Below are 12,500 nucleotides of genomic sequence, written 5' to 3' on the forward strand. Positions count from 1 at the left end.
ATCTGATGATGACATTAAATATACAGCAATGGCAGATTTGTCATTTGTATTCTCCGGTTCTGCTTGAAGTTTAGCGTAAACAGGTCTGTTATGTTCATTAAGGTATTGAAAAGCTTCCTGTAAACTGTCTTGCCCTGCTTTGGAATAACATGTTCCCATAACTTCAAAAGGCAAGCAGTGAGTTGTCACAATGTCATTTGGCTCATCACAGTCAACGTTATTGTCTGACGTGTCGCTGTCAGAGACAGTTGTTTCAGAAACTGGAGGTGCTGCATGGTCCGCCTTCTGCACAGGGATGAGGGTCCACAAGACAGTATAAGGTTTGCCTCCCACTTGTATCTGACAGTGAGAGTTGCACTTGTATGCCCCTCGCTGAATATCACCAGCTGCACCTTTTTGAACAACACCATTGAGGATATCTGAGCCTTTTTTAAAGCAGACCTTGACAAATTCTATTTCCATCACTGGAAAACAAGGAATTCTCCAGGAAAATGAAAAAAATCGATCAATCTGGATGATTTCACATGTCATTGCTTGACACCAGTTTCCATCACCTAAAAGGAAATTAATTGGTCATTAGGAATACACTCCTTTTCTTTATGAGAACACTGAGGCCAAGATTGGACCAAAAATTCTAAAACATGTACTGTATGAAATAAGAACATACTTGCACTCAACCAAATTTAAGAACATTCCCATTAAAAAAGTGTAATCGACTGGGATAAATATGTTCTACAACCAGGATCCATTTGAAGAGTATGAAATAATTAGAAGAAAAAAACTTTTCTTTGTTAAAAAAAGCTTGTTTCATTGGTTTTTTCTTTCACTGATGACAATAGATTGTAGCTTTTAGTACTTTTAGGAATGAGTAACTAACATGACTGAAAGGGCCACATGTTTCCAGTGAAGTATAGTGTTCACATGGTTGTCCCATTTACAATATCAGAAATTTGGTAAAGACTAGGAATGAAACATACCATGAAATTCTGAAGCGGACTCTGCAGAGCCTCTTTCCTGGCCATGTACACCTTCATCATCTTCAGTGGTTGTAAATGTCTTCAATGCTTGGCTGCGCAGTTTCGTAGCATCTTCCACCGAGATGTTTCGGTCCTCTGCTTTACTTTCCAGATTCTCTCTGTCTCTGTTTACGAGAGAAGTGAGGTAAATTTCCAGCTTAGTATAGTTACGGTTAGCTTGTCAAAAGCTGTAAGGAATTACTACAAATTTATATCGAATGTTTTTCTCACCTTTGCCTTCTTTCATCTTCACTTGCCTTAGCCGGCAAAGGTAAGCCATCGAAAACAACAAATGGTGTTATTCCATTTCCTTTGACTAGACGTAAGTGTGCTCGAAAAATATCTCCGCACCTAAGTGGACAATAAGAACGTACAAGCCCTATGATGGAAACATAAAGGCCAGGAAAGTCATGAATCGCCAGTGAAATCTCACCTTTCTCGATTTCCATTGAGACATTGACGCATATAAAGCCTTATGCAGCCAACAGGGGGCATCGATAGCTGCTGTTTTACCAAAAAAGTCACGGAAATGAACTTGCGTGCCGTACTTTTTTAGAAACTGCCACAGATTTTTAATCCCCATTACGCATTCACGTTCACGTCCACTTCGCTTACCCTCGCACAGGAGATGTTCACTCGACCGCGTCTTGCATACAAATGAAGCGATTTTGAATTTTTCCCATGACGCAAAGCAATCCCAGTACGGACACCGCCTGAATTGAAATGACGTGTCTTCCCCCCCCCGGATCATCAAATCACGTGGCACCCAGGCTAAATTTGTTTCTTACACCAAGAAGCATCCTCGGAGACCCAGGGGCAGTTAGTAGGGGCAGGGAAAAGTCTCAACGGGCGAGAAAAAAAATTCGGGCGAAGAAAAGTCAAGAACGAAAATAAGAGCCCCTGGGGACAAGTTCTTACCAGACCAGTTCCAAACAGCAGTGGTAATTCTCAATTCTGATTGGTGCCAGAAAACCTTTGTTTTTTTCTGACCAATCATAGAGCAGCAAGACTAAGAGTCCTTTCGTGTTTCCTTATACGACATGTACAAACAGGCTAATCGCTCGCCATATTTGTCTGCGTCGTTCACCGAGGGTTTCCTCGAGGAGGAAAGTTTCAATCACAGCAGAAAATGTACGGGAGATCGTTCGGCATATCCACAAGAAACTCGCCGGAGATACGCTGGACTTTTCGAAGGTATCGTAACATTAGCGTATTTAAAATATTGCGAGTTTCTGTACGCTCACTGATGTCGACAACTTTTTTGGCGTTTCGTAAACACCACTTACATCCCTTGCTGTGACTGAAACTTTTCCAATCCTGAGTAAACTTTCGTCGCACGGGCCAGGCAGGTATGTCAAGCATCGAATCGCCGCGTGCAGCACGACTTTTTTTTGCGCGCCAAAATTAGAACTCTAGTTTCGCAACGCCATAGAGGTATGGAGTTGGATTTTTATAGTCGGTACAGTGCAACATGGCGGAGAGTTGTTTTTCCACAGGTAAAATTCGTGATGCAATTCGTTCAAGTGTGCGAATTTTCCCAGGCATAAATGAGTTGAAACCTGAGCAAATACTGGTAGTCGAAAACATCGTTCGTGGAAAAGATGTCTTCGCTGCGCTCCCAACTGGATACGGCAAGAGTATAACATTTCAAATTTTGCCTTCGGTGAAAAAGTATTTGGACAGAAGTTTGGTCTCGCCTTTAGTCATTGTTGTTTGCCCTTTAAAGTCAATCATTAAAGACCAAGTGAACTATCTAAGGTCACTTGGTTTAAAAGCTGCCTTTGTTGGGGAGAGTGCTGAAAATGACAAGAAAATAATCGAAGGAACCGCGGAAATTGACCTCCTCTATGGAAGCCCTGAGTCGTTTGTTGGCGATGATAAGTTCCGAGGAATGTTCTCCAATGATTTCTTCAGAAGGAATACAGTTGCAGTGGTGTATGATGAGGTGCACACTGTTGTCCACTGGTGAGGGTTTTCCTTTATTGCACCTATTCAAAATCATCAGCATCCATTGAGTACATGTACATATTTGTAAGACGAACCTAAAGTTTTTAATTTTAAACATCTCATGATATACATGACCAGTACTTTGATTATACATTAATTCATCATCATGAAATGTCATTTTGATTTTTGTATAGTGCAATCAGTTTATGAAATTATCACTACAAATACAATAATAATTATTATAATAATATAATGTAGTTGTATAGTAGTGTAACTATGCAACTAATAACCTGGGCCGGGTTGTTCGAAAGCCGGTTAACGTTAACCCAGGATTAAACGTTTACTGAAGTGTTAATTTTTCTTTAAAAATGTTTTTCACCTCAAACGTTTGGTCTAATTTGAGATTACTACAGATGAAAACTAAAGGGCAAACAATATAAACAGAACACCTCACCAAAAAGTTACAATACTGAAGTCAAAATTCTCGCTAATCCAGGGTTAGCTTAATCAGGGTTTGAACAACCCGGCCCTGGGTGTCTACTCCCTAGGCTATTCAAGTATTGATCAAGTATTGATCAAATGACCTGTTGTTTTGGGACTTTCACAGTGAAAAGAAGAGTGTGCACTTTCTTTAAACTGATGTCAAAATTAGGCGATGAAAGGATCCAATCTCTTGCAACAGGGCATTTGCAGTATCTATGCAATATTGTGACAATTTCACAGGTTGCAGATTGTTTCTACAATAAATTTGATATTAAGGAGAAGCTGTTGACTTCTCAGCCATTTGCTTTACTCCTAAACAACTATTCCAATTCCATTTACACAATGTAAGGCAAACTGTGACAAAATAAAATTTGTTTTCTCACACTGAAGTGATCTGTAAATTAGGTTCCCTAGAAAAACAGTTGGATAGTAATAACTGAGCCTAAAATGTTTGCATAGTATTCATTAAGCACAACAAAAATAACAACGCATGTTTATTTTACTATCAATTTTTAGGGGTGAAAGAGACCGTGGCAAGAAAAATCCCTTTAGGAAGTGGTGTGGTGCTGTTGGCGAAATCAGAGCTCTTCTTCCTCAAGGCCTTCCAATGCTGGCTCTCACAGCAACAGCATCAGCTGGAACACGGAAAAAGATTATTGAAATGTTGAGCCTACACAAAAGTGTACAGATTGTTGTCAGTCCTAACAGAGACAACATAAAACTTTATCTTCAAAAGGTTACAAATGAAATTTCTGATAATTTCATGTGGCTGGTTCATGAATTGGAACAAAAACAAATGGAATGTCCAAAAGTACTGATTTATGTCAGAGATTACCAGCGGTGTAGTGAGGTTTACCATCTTTTTATGCAAAGTTTAGGAACCAAAGCATACTATCCACCTTCTGCAACTAAAGCATCAGAAAATAGAATGGTTGCCATGTACCACAGTGGCACTTCTCCTAGTGTTCAGGAAGTTGTCCTAGCCTCTCTCAATGACCCAAATGGAAAAGTTAGAATCATAATTGCAACAACTGCCTTAGGAATGGGAGTAGATATCAAGGGGCTACACCGTATCATCAACTATGGACCCCCCAGTGATATTGAATCATACATACAAGAGCTTGGAAGGGCCGGAAGAGATGGCAAACAGTCAGAAGCTCTTCTTATGTTCCATGGCAGGCAACTTCATCACTGTACACCTGAGATGTTGGAATACCTGAAATCAAGCAGCTGTCGGAGAAGCAAGCTTCTTGAACTGTTTGATAAAGGAACTGTTAGTAGTCACAATTTCCCAAGGGAAAAGCACCTATGCTGTGATATTTGTGAACTTGCATGTACATGTGAGACCATTGACTGTCCAGATATACTTGACAGCATGAATTCGCTCAAAACAAGGAGTAATGGCAATACAACAAGTCAGAAACTTAGGCCTGTTTCTATTGATCAAAAACAGAGGCTGAAAGGTCTCCTCAGAGAACATCAAAAAATGATGAGAGAAATGCTACTTGAGTCCAACCCCAACTTGTTTTATACCAATGTTGACAATGTTACTTGCTTTACTAACCAGCTTATAGAGGATGCAGTGTACAAATGTGACTCACTTTTTTCTGTGGAAGACATTTTGGAGAAACTTTCTGTGTGGAAAGTGGACCATGCCCACAAAATCTACAGTTGTTTATGCAAAGTATTTCCAGATCTTGCAAAGCCATAATTGTTAGTTACAGCCAGGAACATGTTATTTTATTGTTTCTGTGATAGGTATGTGTTTTTTGTTGTAAAAAGACTTAAAAAGACCAGGCACACAATGTGTCTGTTCTATCTTGAGATAGTAAAATAACCAAGACAGTACTACTGGTCCCCTTTGAAAGGGATAATTATTGTACAAATATCTGGTTTTGTTGTTTTCCTAAAATTCAATTTGAATTTCAGTTGAAAGGAAACCATAAAAGTGACACAATTTCTGTTTCAGTGAGTGTGCCAGAGTTCATTCTCAGGCACCGAGAACAAAAAAGGGACACAAGTTACCGATAACACACACATTACAGTCTTGACCAATTCCTTTTGTGCTTGGTTATCCATGCATTTAAATCACTGAAGCTCAGGAGAGAAATTGGATCTTTTGGGATGGTTCCAATACCTGCATGTGTCCGACCTGGGATTTCTTTCAGAGCTTGGATTTCTTGTAGGATCTTCACCACTGTCAAGATATCTACATCTTTTCTTCGTTGATGTTTTCCAGATTCCTTACGTACCTTGTTTTCTTTGTCGAAGTTCTTCATTACATCATCGACTCCATCACTTGCTCTGCTATAAGTTTGGGCTGATGGAAATGTCAGGTTAGGTCCATGTCCAGCCATTAGTTCTTTTGTTTCCTTTATCTTGTGCTCCTGCACCTGGTCGATTGCTACATTACGCCCAGTGCCTCCTTTGAGATTAATTGTGCGATTCCACCGCAGAGAATGTGCTTCCCTTGGTGATAGAATAGCATTTAACTGGGCGTGAAGTCGAATGGCTGCCAAGGCATACTTGGTCTTTCCAGTGACTTTGAAGAGAAGCATCATAAACTTCCACAAACGTTCTAGTCTGCTGCCATCTCCCTCTTTGACTGCATCTTGGAAGTCTCTAAGAAGCAGTCCAGTCTTCAGGATGTTGTGAGAGTAGTTAAACACACCATCGCCATCGTTTGGATTTGGGGGACTTCTCTCTTCTCTTTCTCTTGGAATGGCCAGCCCATGTGCCGAAACCTCATGGTTGTTACGACGTTTTTCATGTATGTAGACCTTGTTGCAAGAAGGAAATCTGCAGGCATAGTTTCCATGGCATGCCTCTGCCTCACGGATTTCTTCATGGATTGTTGTTGATTCATCCAATTCTGCTTCGAAGAGAACATAAGTTTTTACAAGTTCTCCCACTTTCTCTTTCAGTGTGCAAGAGTCTTTGCTCTGTACAACGTTTAGTGTTGGTGTTGCATGTGGGGATGCCATTCCGAAAAACTCCATTGCTGCATACACAACATAGCTATCCACAACTGTACTGAAAAATGATTCAGTACCATGGTAAGACTTGCTGATTTTTGCATGGACATCTTTCCTGTTAAGCCTGGCCTTAAGTTGGTATAATGTTCCCAGATCTCCTGCAGAATTTTCCTTGTACAGGTAGTCAAACACCATCTGCAAAATTAAATGAAGACAACTTTTTTAATTATTATGTACATGGCTTTAACCATTTTTTCTTTTGCACCAGCTCATATTTTTTCCCAGGGCTGCAATTTTCCTTAGTACCATACATTTATTTTTTTTGGGGTGAATAAAAATCAATTTCATGGAAAAAGTTATGTGTATGGAAATACTGATCAAGAAACACACCTGAAGAAAATTCATTTCGCAGTGAAATTCTTCATGTTTTAAAATAATGCCTTCTAGTCTTTCATGTGCTTCATCTGAGTCGGCTACTGCATTGACAGCACTGGTAGCTCTTTCCACTGTAAGATGGTCACCCCCCAGGTTGATCTTGTGTAGTATATTTGATTCTGGGTCTAAAGGAACATATTCTGCATGGCAGTGCTGAAGAATTTGAAGCATTTCCTCGCTCTTGTTTTCATCCTTTTCCAGAAGGCCAAGCTGAACCTGAGTCAAACACATGCAACAATGAGGTTAGGAACAACAATCTTACAGTCACACTATAAAATAATGATACTTCCATTAAAATCAATTTTCCACCCTATTCCACCCTAAATGTTTAACCTAGCATAAATGTAATTTAGCCAACCATAACCAGCCGTACACAATACCTGGCATTAAACTAGGAGAGGCTGCTGTGTATAACTTAAAGTTACTTAATTATGATGGCTGGCTTCAAGTATAATGATTTGACTGAAAAAGATAAATTTGGTATTAATGACAAAGGGTCAGGTACAGAAGGTGGTACTGTCACAGGGGATATACATGTATTTTTGGCTCAAAATCTATTTTAAAGAAGTTGATTATTGTTTCACTTTGTTTCAAATTATGGCAACATAAGACAAACACCAGTGAGACTGTTTTTAGGTAAATTGAAACCACGACAGATGCACAAGAGGTTTGATTCATACTTACAACTTTAGATTGACAGCTCATCTCCTTTCTATACTGGTGTGGGATATGAGCTGGAACTATGTTTGCAAACTGCTGAAAGTATTTGCATGTTTTAGTCAATATTCGTAAAACAAGGACCACAAACTCATCCTTCAGTTGGGAATGTTCCCCCGGTGATGGTATGAAAGTGGAGTTTTCTAAATCCATGATGTTTTTTATTGGGCATTTGTCACTCAAGTCCCAGTCGATAACACGATTTTCATAAGCCAAGAGGTTGAACCAGTGAATTGACTCTGTGTCCCTGTCACCTGAGTAAATTGATGGCCTCCGGATCCAATCCAAATTGTCACCATTTAAGCCAAAATCACAAGGATGTGATTTGCCAATCTGGTTGCCCAGGGATCCCTCTTCTTCTCCCTCTGATTCTGATTCCTCTGATGAACTTGAGAAATCAGACTCAAGGCAACTGATATCTGAAAACAAGTATTTGATCTTTATTATGAGCCAGTTGTCACAAACTGTATCACTGCAATAGGGAGGTTCTGTTTTGAGAACAGAGTATCTTCTGATCCTTAGAACTGGAAATTTTAAAACAGCTTAACACCTGTTAGTTACAGTTACAGCAGAATGCCAAAGGTATACTGCTGCTCTTGAAAACCAAAACACACTTCTAGGCAATTTAATAGGGGATATGGACATTTTTTTGATCTTTGATCATACATGCATGTACATGTGTTGTGGTTTAATTTTATCCTTGGTTGGAAATATTTTAAAGCACTTCGATCTTTTTCCCTTTGTTTCATATTATATATCCAAATCAAACTGGTTTTAAAAATTTAAACCAAAGATAAAGTTGAACCACAACAACCATGTGTTCAAGTCTCTCATCAGTTATCTTGTTTGAAGCAAATTTACATGTATATGTGAAACTGAGAACATCATAGAAAGCAATATGATCAATTCCAGCATTTTATTGCACTCACCACTATTATTACATTTATCTTGGTCTGGATGAGCACTTTGAGTAGCATTTGATACCAGCAAGTTTGATGTCACTACCTGTTGGTCAGGAATAGATTATTTGAACTCCATCACTTTCACCACCATCTCATACTAAAATAGATCTCCCATTTGTTACATTTATCAAATATTTCAATATAACTTACCTGGAACCATATTCCTTGCCTTGGGAAGTCTTAAACTCCCAATAAGATAACAGAGTTCAATTGTATATTAATTTATTGTAACTGTTTTTCAATAAATAAAGAACTTGCTTTCTAGAGCTGGTTCCACATTTAGTTTTGACTTAATTCAACACTTATTACCTATTTAACAGAACTCACAGTAAAACTGCATATACAGTGTACCTGATGTTGGATCTGAGGTGCACCCAATACTGGCATTGACGTTAGTTGAGGATCATGTGTCCGTACATCAGAAGTAGATGAGCTGGTACTCTTAAAAATGAACAGTGATACATTTTAATATGCAGCAAAGTAGCAAATGAGATCTTGAATGATTTTTGACTTAAGATACAAGTTTTTGTTAAACCTGTGTGTACCGGTTGTTGAATCTGAGGAGCACTTAATTCCAGCATTTTTGTTGGTATGTGAATCTGTACAGCTGGAGATGATGAGATGGTGGCCTAAAAATAATTAAATAATTTTATTTACATTTAAATGTACAGCAAATGAAAATTACTACAAGCATTGGATTTATCTTTCATTATGCTTTGCTATCAAAACACTATACATTTAAGAATGTCTATGGGCAAAAAATAAGGAATTAAACTATACAATCTTTCCTATTTATCATGTACAAATTGACTCAACAAAACCTTTATTTAAAAGTCTGTTATTCTGATACCAATGTGCATGATATATGGTAAAATTCTGAAAAGACTCTCTTGAAATAAACATTGTACATCCCCAAAATTCAAAAGTCTCTCATAATAGTCCCTCAAAATCTATGTACTGTATTTACATTGTATGTATTTCAGGCTGATTATAATAGGCTGTTGTCATTGCAAGCCCTAACCCATGACCCATAATAAAACACCCAACTCTGTACTAGATATAAGCTCCTGAATTATCTCCTCCCTCCAAATACATGCATAAGCCACTGTTGATTACATTCTAAAGGCATTCAACAAAAATTAAGTTTACGTGATACCTGTGGTTCTTTTTGAGTTGATGTTAAGTCCTCAGAGGTTGGCGTGTTTTTTACTCTTTCTAGAACGGCTTTCCATGACTTGATTTTTTTCTGGAAATGCTGTGCAGCCTCTTTGATCTTTCTACTGGTGCTTTTCCTGCTCATGCACATGCCTAGCTTCTGAAGTCTGGTAAATCCCTACGTGATTTTATAATAATTGTACTTGTCTGTCCAAATTATGTACATCATATCTGTATTATAACATAAATTCATGTAACAGGTATGTCACAATAAAGATTATTATCAATTACCACTGTTGCATTGTTAACTCATGCCGGGATGCCCAATGATTCAATGATCATGGGATGAATTTTCAGTCAGTGACACAAACATGTTTGGAATTCTCTTTTTCATAGTCTCCCAACACGAGTTACACCTATGGCCACCCTATAGTTATCATTGACCTAAAATAAACTAGTTAGTGGAAGCTATTGCTCCGTTAACCTACTGGTACACTTTAGATCCCTGTAACAAATATCCTGTACACTGCTAGGATTGATGTGATGTTTTTTACGACTGCAATAATGTAACAGGTAAAAGATCTTAAAACAAACCTTTTTTCTTGTTCGACCAAGAAAAAGAGAAAGGCCAACAAGGTATTGAACAGCAGACATTTGTGCATTTCTTGCCTTTAACAGCATGGCTCCAGCCGTACCAATGATAGGCCTGAGAGACTGCATTTTCCTCTTAGCAAACTGTGGTGGCATTGCAATTGCCCTGAGGACCTTGTATAGGAGAGGTGCCTCCCTTGCCCACTCTTTCATCAGCTTTGACCATTTAAATTTCCTAAGATCTTCCAGGGAAGTGCATTTTAATACTGACTTCTTTTTTCTCACAATTTTCCTGCATTCCTTTTGCAACTCCAAGCAAGAGCGGTTAATCAGTGCTTGACGCAAACCTTTTGACTTAAATGCTGCCAAGCCTACACCTGAAGAAGTCTTTGCCTTGCAAAGAGCAATGCCCAGGCCATGCAAATTTGGTGGTAATTCCCTTGAGATGGTTTTACTGGGATAACGAACAATAATCTAAATTTGGAAGATCAGGTGTGTATTAGTAACTGAAAGGAGCATAAAAACAAAGGAAATAAAGTAATACTATTTCATTATGACTGTATAGTAAGCAGGACTCTACTGTGTAGTATTACAGTGAAAAATGCATTTAGTTGACATAATTTTACTTTTTCTACAAGAGCACAACAAAGATAAATGAACAAATATAATAATAATCATAAGAGTTATTCCTTAAGTTGATGTGACTAGTGGTAGCTACTTTCTGAGCTATATTGGTACAGTTAACCACCAAGACCTAGTTCCCTACATACAAGGGTGTAGGATAATAAAAAAATAACAATAACAACAACAGCAATAATAATAATAATAATAGTACTTATTATTATTATTATTATTATTGTTATTATTATTTTATTATACAGAGTATCTGTAAATATGTTCTACACCAGTGAGATAAAATCTTGAAAAATAACTTTTTTAACATGCTAAAAACTTTAAAGGAACCTTTTGATTCAAATGAGCTTAGAAGTGAACAACTCATACTTTCCCACTTTATGCAGCCAGCAAGGTTGGATATGGTCCTGTTAATGTTTACAAGTACTCAAAAAACTCACTACTAATAATTTTTCATGAACAAAATACAAAAGAAATTAATGTTTAATGAGTGTCTGCATATCTGATACAAACTCGACTTAAATTTTGCGATAACTTTAAGGCTTAATATCAGGGTAAGAATGGATAGATATACAGTGAAGCTTTTAAGTAGTTCACAAAATTTGAAGTTCGTGTTGTATCAAGTCCTAAAACACTTGGCTGCACCTCTTGTTTTAAAACTTGATTCAACACCCCTGCTTATTGTGTAAACTTCACAAAGCACCAAGATGTGGCCAATTGGCCACAAGTAAAAAAAATCGTTTTTAGTTTTATAGAGAATGAGATGACACACATTGTTGACACAATGTAAACGTAAATATGGGTGCACATCTAAAATTAATAATAACAAGTTCCAAGTGTCTTTGTTGTACACTCAGCAACTGTGCATACCTTGACACATGTTCCTTTTGAAGAAACTGGAAAGCAGTGACAACCGGAATTTCTTGTTTGGGTACCTTTCTCGTTCCAAATGTTTGCCTCTTTGCTTGACACCACTAACGCTGGTGGCTTTGGCCTAATTGGCACATTTTCAAACGGGATGCGATAGCCTTTCTTCTTGTTTATTTGGGAAGCTGTCTGCTCATCGACTTGACTAGATGTTAAAGGGGAAAGAGGATGTCTCCTCTTTGAAAGATGGTGACCCGGAATGACAACTGAAGCCTTCTTCCACATTGTTTCAACTCTGTAGTGGCAAGTGTCACACACTGCACGAGGAAGGCCATCGTCTGCCCGAACGTTTTCATTAAACACTTGATCAAATTTTTTCAGAAACTCGCCATCAAGATTTCTCTTTCTCCTTTTGTTAACAAAAACGAAAGCGCAAACTCGACAACGGTCACAAACATTATTTTCTCCCTTACTATTACTCATCATGAACTCGAAAGAGTGCGAAGTGTGATATAGCCTAGAGTTCTAATTTTGGCGCGCAAAAAAAAGTCGTGCTGCACGCGGCGATTCGATGCTTGACATACCTGCCTGGCCCGTGCGACGAAAGTTTACTCAGGATTGGAAAAGTTTCAGTCACAGCAAGGGATGTAAGTGGTGTTCACGAAACGCCAAAAAAGTTGTCGACATCAGTGAGCGTACAAAAACTCGCAATATTTTAA

At 38.2% G+C, this 12,500-nt stretch overlaps 3 protein-coding genes and 1 long non-coding RNA gene across 7 annotated transcripts in view; 2 read left to right on the forward strand and 2 right to left on the reverse strand.

The window, feature by feature from the left end:
* LOC138007211 (uncharacterized) overlaps positions 1 to 49 on the forward strand; it is a 1,484-nt gene extending 1,435 nt beyond the window's left edge. The window contains exon 2 of the long non-coding RNA XR_011124016.1: positions 1 to 49. This exon is cut by the window's left edge and continues 1,123 nt beyond it. This is a non-coding gene — a long non-coding RNA (uncharacterized lncRNA).
* LOC138007209 (uncharacterized) overlaps positions 1 to 2,129 on the reverse strand; it is a 2,315-nt gene extending 186 nt beyond the window's left edge. The window contains exons 1-4 of one of the 2 annotated variants that reach the window (XM_068853992.1): positions 1,450 to 2,129; positions 1,248 to 1,367; positions 978 to 1,141; positions 1 to 554 (exon numbers count right to left, since the gene is read on the reverse strand). The exon at positions 1 to 554 is cut by the window's left edge and continues 186 nt beyond it. In XM_068853992.1, coding sequence (XP_068710093.1) covers positions 1 to 554; positions 978 to 1,141; positions 1,248 to 1,367; positions 1,450 to 1,511 — 900 coding nt within the window. In that variant the 5' untranslated portion in view covers positions 1,512 to 2,129. Of the gene's footprint in view, positions 555 to 977; positions 1,142 to 1,247 lie in introns of both variants that reach the window. The other variant, XM_068853991.1, reaches the window with a different exon arrangement.
* A 265-nt stretch (positions 2,130 to 2,394) lies between these two features.
* Positions 2,395 to 5,157, forward strand: LOC138007207 (ATP-dependent DNA helicase RecQ-like). Its single transcript, XM_068853989.1, has 2 exons — positions 2,395 to 2,981; positions 3,963 to 5,157. Exons 1-2 carry the CDS (start codon positions 2,488 to 2,490, stop codon positions 5,155 to 5,157), a joined length of 1,689 nt encoding a protein of 562 aa, XP_068710090.1. The 5' UTR covers positions 2,395 to 2,487.
* Positions 2,988 to 12,500, reverse strand: part of LOC138007205 (uncharacterized) — a 9,659-nt gene continuing 146 nt past the window's right edge. The window contains exons 1-10 of one of the 3 annotated variants that reach the window (XM_068853986.1): positions 11,785 to 12,500; positions 10,285 to 10,755; positions 9,692 to 9,868; positions 9,081 to 9,164; positions 8,887 to 8,976; positions 8,503 to 8,578; positions 7,541 to 7,992; positions 6,812 to 7,072; positions 5,584 to 6,616; positions 2,988 to 4,081 (exon numbers count right to left, since the gene is read on the reverse strand). The exon at positions 11,785 to 12,500 is cut by the window's right edge and continues 146 nt beyond it. In XM_068853986.1, coding sequence (XP_068710087.1) covers positions 4,041 to 4,081; positions 5,584 to 6,616; positions 6,812 to 7,072; positions 7,541 to 7,992; positions 8,503 to 8,578; positions 8,887 to 8,976; positions 9,081 to 9,164; positions 9,692 to 9,868; positions 10,285 to 10,755; positions 11,785 to 12,267 — 3,168 coding nt within the window. In that variant the 5' untranslated portion in view covers positions 12,268 to 12,500 and the 3' untranslated portion in view covers positions 2,988 to 4,040. Of the gene's footprint in view, positions 4,082 to 5,472; positions 6,617 to 6,811; positions 7,073 to 7,540; positions 7,993 to 8,502; positions 8,579 to 8,886; positions 8,977 to 9,080; positions 9,165 to 9,691; positions 9,869 to 10,284; positions 10,756 to 11,784 lie in introns of those variants that run through there. The other 2 variants (XM_068853985.1, XM_068853987.1) reach the window with 2 other exon arrangements.

The sequence above is a fragment of the Montipora foliosa genome, chromosome 6 (assembly GCF_036669935.1).
Source record: "Montipora foliosa isolate CH-2021 chromosome 6, ASM3666993v2, whole genome shotgun sequence".
Taxonomy (NCBI): domain Eukaryota; kingdom Metazoa; phylum Cnidaria; class Anthozoa; order Scleractinia; family Acroporidae; genus Montipora; species Montipora foliosa.